The sequence below is a fragment of the Vigna radiata genome, chromosome 11, assembly GCF_000741045.1.
Source record: "Vigna radiata var. radiata cultivar VC1973A chromosome 11, Vradiata_ver6, whole genome shotgun sequence".
NCBI lineage: Eukaryota > Viridiplantae > Streptophyta > Magnoliopsida > Fabales > Fabaceae > Vigna > Vigna radiata.
In genome coordinates this window covers 5,348,707-5,358,259 of record NC_028361.1, presented here as the reverse complement: position 1 = coordinate 5,358,259, position 9,553 = coordinate 5,348,707, and the positions used below count along the sequence as shown (strand labels likewise).

The window sequence follows — 9,553 nt, the reverse complement described above, 5'->3', positions numbered from 1 at the left end:
GAATAGCAAAGCCTTCTTCTCCAATCGCGATTGACGAAACAATTAGGGGTTGGGGTTTTTCAATTACCCTAATTTTGTAATTTGTATTTAATTAGGGGTTTTTTAATTACCCTTAAATTTTGTCAAACAACCACGTAATATAAATTGGACACAGATGGATAATACTTTGCCACGTCAACATCTGGACTGTTAGAAATTTAACGTCGTTTGCCATAGGGACCAATTTGAACAAAATTTAATGAAATATGGGACCAAAGTGAATTTTTTCCAAAGGTGGAACCATTTTGAACAAAAGCCCCAAAAGATGGGACCAAAAGATGTATTAAACCTATATATATATATATATATATATATATGGGGTAATTTCAAGTCGAAATTAATTACACTATAGTCACCATAAAAGATGACGACTTTACTTATTTAATAAGCAATGGTTTATCAATCTTACTGTTTGATTGTGTTTATTTCATTTGTTTACAGTAGAAAGGAAAAGATGACGACTTTACTTATTTAATAAGCAATGGTTTATCAATNTTACTGTTTAATTGTGTTTATTTCATTTGTTTACAGTAGAAAGGAATGGATGAAAGAGTAATTAGCCAATAAGTAAAGATGAATTTAGAGGATAGTAGAATTATATTATATAGAGTGGGAAAGTTTGAAGATATGCTAGTATTTCTAGTAGAGATACATGCACGTCGTGAGACTTCCATCTCCAATCTTATTATGCCCACTTCATAAATTTCGTCTTTAAATTTTTTTTTATTTTTACCTCCAAATTTTGCCATCATAACTATAATATATTACAAATTATCCACGATTTTTTCTGTAATTTATTATTATTAATTAATTAATTTTATATATATATATATATATATGGGGTTTGGTAACTTGTGTACGCCTGTTTTTCAGTTGGTACATTTTAGCAATGTGTACCGGGTTTCAGTAGATAAAAATACCCCTATATATCATGAATTCTAAGTTTTAAGGTTATGGATATTTTAATAATTTTCATTCTCAAAATTAAAAAAATAAAAAAAGAAACCCCAAAACCCTTACCCATCTCTCACATTCCTCTCAACCATTTCTCTTTCATCTCGTTCACTTCAACCTTTTCTCTGTCATGCCTACTCTAGCTCCAATTGAAAAAAATCAGAAACACTTGTCTTATTTTAATAATTTTCATTCTAAAAACTAAAAAAAGAAAACACCAAACCCTTATTCACCTCCTTCATTCCTCTCAACCCTTTCTCCTTCGTCTCTCTCACTCAACATTTTCTCTATCATCTCTGCACTAGCCCCAACTAAAAAAACATTCATTATTAAACGATTTACTTTTATAAAGAGTTGAGTCATATTCACCTTTCGAAAAAAGTTCATTCAAAATCTCTTTAATTTTATTATCTTCAATATATATATTATAGCCGACGGTCACAACTTGCACCAAAACTTATGAGCATCCTTCCTTTACATTCCTTTACATTCTGAGACTACTATGTAACATTGCTCCGTGGCCATTTAATTTTTTTTGTTAGAAATTCATTAACTTTTTTTTCCTTTACTAAAGAAAAAAACAAATAAAAATACAATAAAATTCTCAATTATAAAATCAAACAATAAAAATTCTAAATCTTGAAATTTTATTTATAATTATATAAAGAAAAAATTAGGTGCTTTAATTTTTTTATTTATGTATTTTTTTTCTCTAACCATTTTATTTAATAATGAGTGTTTTTTTAGTAAGAGTTAATGCAGAGATGACAGAGGAAATGTGTTGAGTGAGAGAGATGAAGGAGAAAGGGTTGAGAGGAATGAAGGAGGTGAATAAGGGTATGGGGTTTCTTTCTTTTTTTTTTAATTTTGAGAATAAAAATTATTAAAATAAGACAAGTGATTTTGATTTTTTTCAATTAGGACTAGAGTAGGGATGATAGAGAAAATGTTAGAGTGAAAGAGATGAAAGAGAAAGGTTGAGAGGAATGAGAGAGGTGGATAAGGGATTGGGGGTTTCTTTTTTTATTTTTTTAATTTTGAGAATGAAAATTATTAAAATACCCTTAACCTTAAAACTTAGAATTCATGATATAAGAGTATTTTTGTCTACTGAAACGCGGTACACATTGCTAAAATGTACCAACTGAAAAACAGGCGTACGCAAGTTAGCAAACCCATATATATATATATATATATATATATATATATATATATGAAAGGATATAAAATTAAATATATACTTAGATACATAATTAATAAGACACATTTCCAAATGTATAAAAATAAAAATAATTATATGTTTTGAAAAGAAAAAGATTGTTTGGTATCATTTTATGATCATTTGACAATTGGAGTAAAATAATTATAAAAAATTATATTTGTAAAGTAAAAGAGAAAGAAAAAATAACGTAAAATGGGTATAAAAAAAATTGGTGTAAAAATATGATTGTCAGTTCCGAAAAATACTCATCCATTACAAATTACCCTGCTGATTTGGAATGTAATGTTTTATTCCTGATGAGTTTTACATGTATATTAACAAGTTTTTTTAACATATAAGCACTTGAAAAAAAAAATTGTTAAAAAATACATTTTCCTTTTACACCGCTGATTTCTTCTTCCTTTTCACTTGCTGAAGCTACTCCTCCCATCTTTCGCTCAACTGAAGCCTGGGCGGGGAAGAAAGAGAAGTTTGGTTGAGAGGAAGGTGGACAGTGTAGGAGGTGCTGATTTAGATGAACATTATCCACCTATTATTTTCCTTAAATCCTACCACTAACGATAGATCATCATCTATCTCTAAATATGCACCGTTAACTCTGTATCTCCGATTTTTGAATTTTTCTGAAAGATTGTCTCCATATCTTCTAATGATCTTCCTTTTGTTTCAGGTAATGTAAAGTAGAACCAACAAGCCAAAGCAGTGATACCAGTGTACATAAACAAACTCCCACTCATTGTTATCTTTTTATAAACTGAAATGAAACTTGTAACCACTAGAACATTTGAAATTCTATTCACTGTCACACAGACACCAAGACCTTGTGCTCTTAACCTCAGCGGGAAAATCTCAGAACTATAAACCCATGTTACAGGTCCAATACCAATACCCACAAAAGCTACAAAGATGTAGATAAACACAATGATATAACTCACTGCCCATAATTGCTTTTCTTTTGAATGCTCCACAATGGCCATGCAAACACCCAAACCTAACAGCGTCACAATCGTACCTCCTCCACTGATCAACAGTAGAATCCTCCTCCCAACTCTGTCCAACAAGAAAGCTGATAGGAATGTAAACAAAGCTTGGCTAATTCCCATGCCAACTGTAGCTAGAAGGAGATTGCTCTTCCCTATCATTCCTGCTCTCTCAAACACCCTTGGACTGTATAGCAAAATACCCTCCACTCCACATATTTGTTGGAACACATGAACTCCAATAGCTGAAATTAGTATCCTACGCACAGCTGCCGAAGGTTTCCAAAACAGCTCCTTAAGAGCTCCTGCACCGCTGCGACTTTTCTTTGGAATCTCCACAATGTCTTTGCTGCACTTTTCATCCATCCCAGCTGCTTTTTTTATTTCCTTCAAGCGTTGTTCGGCTTCTTCCTTTGTATTAGAAACCAGCAAAAGCACTTTCCTCGCCTCTCCTACACGTCCTTGCATGACCAACCACCTCGGAGACTCTGCCAATTTCAACATTAGAATGACAAGAACAAGTGACGGAATCGCAGGAAGAGCCAACATGGTTCTCCATCCGAGTTTCAAGGTCAACTTTCCAAGGAAGTAGTTCGAGACATAGCCAAACAAGAGTCCGAAGTTCAAGGAAACATCTGGGAGAGCAGTGAGAAAGCCTCTGTAGGAAGGGGATGAAATCTCTGCACTGTAAAGTGGTGCTATCATGGATGCAAAACCCACGCCAAATCCAACAATGCTTCTTCCGATTATTAAAATTAAATAAGACGGACCATAACCCATTAGAATGGAGCCCGATAAGAAGATTACAGAAGCAAGAATTATGGTGTAACGACGACCAAGATAATCAGATGTTCTTCCTGCAACCATGCATCCTGGTAGTGCAAACACATTCAATATTCCTACCAAAAGCTCCACTTGTATGTCACTGATCACGAGTTCTTCCTTTATGAACAATACTGCTCCAGCCATCACTCCCGTTTCTGAAAATTTATGTTATTGATCATGTTAATTAATTAATAAAATCTAATAATAATAAAATCCAAAAGTGAAGAACCATAGTTATTACATTAGCAATTATATGTGATGAGATGAGAATAAGGCACTCACCATAACCAAATGTACCAGAGATAATAGTGGAAGCCAACACACAAGCACAAGCATACCTGTTGAAGCTATGACTATCCCCATTTTCACCATTACCACTTTCCTTTGGAAGTTGGCACTGTCCATTTTCTTCCTTTTCGGTCATTTTTTAATTGTGCTTGTGTGATCAGAAAATAATTCAACTGTGATCATTATATAGGGCTCAATACATTGAACAAGTTATATGCAATTGTTGCTTCACCATCAGAAAAAAGAACTATGTTAAATAGTATTTTATTGTTTTCATTTGCCTGTTAATGAAAACCAATCTTTTTTAAGAACGACTCTTCAAGTAACTTGTGAAGTAGAGTAAAATTTAAGAGAAATAGTAATGTAATATACTTTTACATTAATTTGCTATATAATGTATGGATAAAATGATGATAAAATATAAATTTTTATATTCTTTCAAAAAAAACTATAAAGTAAAAAAAAAAAGGGATAGTTTTAAATAAATGTAAGAAATTTATATTTGTTAAAGAATATTTTTTAAAATGTATAAATATTAAAAAAATCAAATAATTAGAAGAGTGAATCGAGAATTGTGTAGTAAAATAAAAGTTGTTCAAAATAAAATGAAAATAAAGACTTGGAAGTAAATATTTAAATTACTTAATAAATTAAAAATATTTTAATAATTTAAAAGCATAGAATCCATAAGCACTTTCAAGGAAAACAGAAATATATTATATTATTTTATTATGCTTTTGGCTCTTGATTGAAGTGCAATAACAACATATTACTGCCACTTGGAGAAATAGAAGTAGATACTGCAACCCTTTACGAAAAGTTGTGGGCATGCAGAGTGATCGTTACATTGTCTATGAAGTTACTTTCAGCCGAATAAATCAAATAAAACGGTCACAATTTCTGGATTTTGCCGTTTTTAATCCTACTTACAAGTTTTTTCTAATACAAATTAATCTAATACAGTGACAATCAAATTACTCTAACGGCATCTTTAATAACTTTTACTGTATAAATAATTTATATAGTTAAATATTTTTTAACATAATGGTTAAAAATTAACTATAAACTTCGCTTAAACTTAAAGTTTATAAAATAAAATTCATATTTATTTATATGTTATAAAATCATCTTATTTTTAATCTACTTAAAACTTCTAATAATAATTATACACAATTTCAATATATTTTATGTTAATTAGAGATAAAGTGAATTTAAAATATATAAATATAAATCACATCTTACAAATCAATTTTTATTCTTTAAAATAGTCAATAATAATTATACAATATTTCAATATATTTCATATCAATTAAAAATAAAAGAAATTTAAAATATATAAATTTTTTCTTACAAACTGATTTTATGATATTTAATTAAGTTTAAAATTTACTTTATAAGATAATAATAGAGTTATCTAAAATTTATAATAACAAAAAGTGTTATTTATTAGACGTGTTATGTCACCATTATCCTATCATATTAATGTTAAAGATCTTATATCAACTACAAAGTGAATTTTACAATATATAATTGACTAAACCGTTAAATTATTTTTAAATTTTACTTTCTAATACAATACATTAATAAAATTTACTTATGACTAAAAAATTTACAGAAGGTTTATTTTATTAACTTCACACCAACTATAATTATAAAGAGGTGTTAAATTATTCTTTATTTGTATTTTTCTGCTCCTTTTAATACAATAGAATTAGAAGAAGGAAATGAAAAATGTAAATTATTCGTTGTATGTATTGAATATTTTAAGGGAGATTTATACAAGAGATTCAATTCACTTTATAGTACTTTTAATTAAGCTAATCAGTTTATAAGTTTTCTTATTTATATTACTTTTTTTATTTTTGTAAAAAACAAAATTATAAATAAATCATAAAAAAACTAAACCGGAAAATATAATTAAAATGAAAGAAAGACAAAAGAGCTCTCAGATTCTATTTCAATCATTTTCTTCAACAAATATTAGAAGAAAAAAATATTTAGTTAACATTCATTAACAATTTTTTTTAATAATTTTTGACAACAAAAATACGTGTCCCTGTTTTATTGATTTGTTTGAATTTATTTTAAAAAAATATTTAAAACGGATCAATCATAAATAATTGTTAAATGTCATCACAAAGCCTACAAGATAAATACTTAGACATCTCTTGAAACACTGAAGTCAAGAAGTCTAAATGTCAGTGTGTGGCAGAGAAAGTATAGCCCATATGGTAGCAACCCACTTCTTCGTCGAGCTCGTATTGGGCTCATTCATCAATGTCAAACACTGAAGTTCATGCTTTCTATATGAAAATTGTTTATAGGCAACGTCATTGTTATTGTGTCTTTCTATCTTTCAGTATGTTAAGGATTCGTTGTTTTCATGTCTCTGTATTTACGTGACTATGTTACAAAATACAAATTTAAGAGAGTTGAATTGATAAATACACATAAATATTATGAACAAAATTAGAAGTAACATTGGTTTAGTGACAAAAGGTAACAGATTATTGGTAGGAGACAGGACCGAACTTGATCCAACTAATTTTCTAAATTATGGTCCAACTGAACCAAGGAATATAACTACCACCACTGAGCCTTTTCATTCGAGGTGGGGTTGGCTACACAGATCAAACACTGATGTATTCTTCTATTCGGAATCGTATTTCTGTGTTCTACTTTTTATAACATGTCTAACAGAGTCTTTATGATAGAGTCATCCACTTCTTCGTTTCAGTGTTATTAAGCACTTGTTCACCCCAAAAAAGGGTACTTAAGTTAAGCAATTTGCTCTAGAATACTCTTTGGAGGAACTTATAGGATTCCTGCAGCGTCATGCAATATTAGTATGGAGAGTTTGGACTGCAAAAAGTTCACTGCTATATCCTCACGATGGTGTGGAAAGTTTGGCATGAGAACAAACAAGATCTACTATTGTTTGGCAAGAATTTGAAAGTTCAGTTCTTATGTGAATGTTTCTGGTGAACTTGTTGGCACTGAAAGCCTTCTCAAGTTCATGGCAGTTGGTTATTTGGAATACTAAACCTGGTTTAGATTGGGATAGGAGGTCAAGAACTTCTAAAAAGTAGTACATCCACTCACTATATATGCATTGGTTTTTGCAGAGATTTTGTAATTGACAGTGCACCCAGCCAAAAGCTGAAGAAGGCTGAGATAATTGAGGCTGCAAATTGAAAACGCAGTAGGGAGGTCTCTAACAATGAACATACCAAGGTAATTTGATTTCTTTTTAATGAGGTACACTGTAAAAGTTTTATCTTGAGCTTATGTCTTTTGCTAAGCCTTTTGATGAAAGTTCATATTGTTTCAACTAATTTCACTCTACTTGTTATGGTTGAAAATCTACATTGAAAAGATAAGTTCACTTTACCTGACAATTCACAAATTCTCAGATTTGTCCTGAACTGTTTACAACAGAGCACATCATGAAAAACTGAAGATTCTCAGAACCACCCCGTATTCACAATGTTCAAAACGTCTAACAATAAGCTGCATTTGAACAGTGACGGTAGGATGAAACTTACTGTGTGATAGCAGGTTAAATTTTGAAAAGGAATTCTAAATGGATTTCAGCCTCTTTTGCTGTCTGCCTCTGATAAACACGTTTGTCCATCCATGATGATTGCTATTTGATTTTACAGATGTTTATTATCATATCAAGAGGCCCCAAGATCAGCTGGGTCCCCAACCATTACAAAAGGTAAAAGCAAAAGTGGTAACTCGTGAACGACTGCTATTTGGTTTAACTTTCTGGTTCAATCTGGTTCCTGATTTCTTATTGCGATTTCTTGTTTAGTTTCAGCATTGTAAAAGAACTTATGATTGCTACTAGAATGGGGCCAAAAAGTGATCTTATCTTTCATCACTATGCCTTTGACGTTTGAGCCACTTTCAGGACACACCAGCTGCAAAAACTAGTATCATGTTTTAAAAAAACAATATTCAACCTAGTATATGTGAAGTTTAGTGTACATTGTTGGAAATATAAGCCTTTTTTGATACTGGTATAAGTTGGCTTTAGAAAAAAAAAAAAAAGAGATATTTGATCTGAAATGAATCAAAAGGTGAAACCAAATCACCCTCGTTTGACTTGTTGATGACCACTGCAAGTGCAAAGAGTGTGCCTTACTGTTTGTTTGTTTGTTCGTTTGTTAATGCTCCATAGACATTACACTCGTGAAAGAATTGTCATTTCTTTGAAAATAAAATGATCCATCAGCTGAAACTGAATTTTCATGTGTCTAATCAAACGTGAAAGCTACTTGCATCCCTTGCTTTCTCTTCCCATGGCCTAAAACAAGGGGCAATATATGGTAGAAAATGAAGAGAAAAAAAACATCCGATTGGTTGAATTTGGCTTCAGTGTGAAGAATATACTGCTGGTGGTAGAGCTACCAAGAGGAGAAGATGATTACAAAGGGTGGCCCAGTGTTGAAAGTCGAAACTATGACCACCTAAGTCACCATCGCATCTCACAAAGGAAAATGATGGAATTCTCCTTTTTCAAATGTTTTATGTCACATATACGAGCTTCTAAAAAGGGTGGTTACATAATCCACCGTCCAAATTCTCTACTCTTATCCATATCTATCTATATAGTGGGAAGGGAACTTCTAATGTAATGAAGTGGTCATTGACATGCTATCATTTTTTCCCAGCTCCTTCTCAACACGCAGCCACCAAAACTAGAACACAGCAAAAACTATTGAGGTTTTAAGTGTTTTTTTTTCTTTTGTATTAATTATTTTGTCACACATATTTTTCTTTCAAGCAAATTTGATATTTTGAAGAATATTTCTTGTTCTTTACCTGGTTTTTTCTGATTTAAGTCTAATGGTGATTTTGTACGATGATCTATGTTTTGGATTCTGCTTGGAATTTAGAATTTTGGCTAGTCACAGCGCGTCACTCTTTTTGGCGAATCAATGAATTCTGCCGTCCTAAATTTTGATTCTTTTCTTCGGCAGAAAGATTATGGACACCAATTACCGTATAGTATTTAGTCATATCAACATTATGCTTTTTAATTTCAGTTGAAGTTTACACTAATATCTGGTGTAAAATGAAATAACAGTGTTTGGATTTGTAAAGAGAAACGACACACATAGATATTTATAATGAAGGTCATCTAATTCGAGAATTTACATAAATTTGAGAGTATACGTAAATTTGTGAACTCCACTCCTAAATTAGTAAAAATTTACTTCAAGATAAAAAGATTATA

The 9,553-nt window shown here is 31.0% G+C and overlaps 1 protein-coding gene and 1 long non-coding RNA gene across 3 annotated transcripts in view; one reads left to right on the top strand and one right to left on the bottom strand.

The window, feature by feature from the left end:
* LOC106776645 (probable polyol transporter 6) overlaps nucleotides 1-4,444 on the bottom strand; it is a 12,494-nt gene extending 8,050 nt beyond the window's left edge. Inside the window, exons 1-2 of the mRNA XM_014664124.1 lie at nucleotides 4,303-4,444; nucleotides 2,806-4,175 (exon numbers count right to left, since the gene is read on the bottom strand). Of these exons, the coding sequence (XP_014519610.1) occupies nucleotides 2,806-4,175; nucleotides 4,303-4,444 (1,512 nt within the window). The remainder of the gene's footprint in view (nucleotides 1-2,805; nucleotides 4,176-4,302) is intronic.
* A 2,494-nt stretch (nucleotides 4,445-6,938) lies between these two features.
* Nucleotides 6,939-9,303, top strand: LOC111240566. 2 transcript variants are annotated; one of them, XR_002665988.1, is made up of 4 exons: nucleotides 6,939-7,542; nucleotides 7,722-7,866; nucleotides 7,971-8,029; nucleotides 8,126-9,303. It is a non-coding gene; the product is annotated as an uncharacterized LOC111240566 (long non-coding RNA). The 2 variants fall into 2 exon arrangements; XR_002665987.1 differs by having other exon boundaries at nucleotides 7,722-8,029.
* Nucleotides 9,304-9,553: the final 250 nt, after the last annotated feature.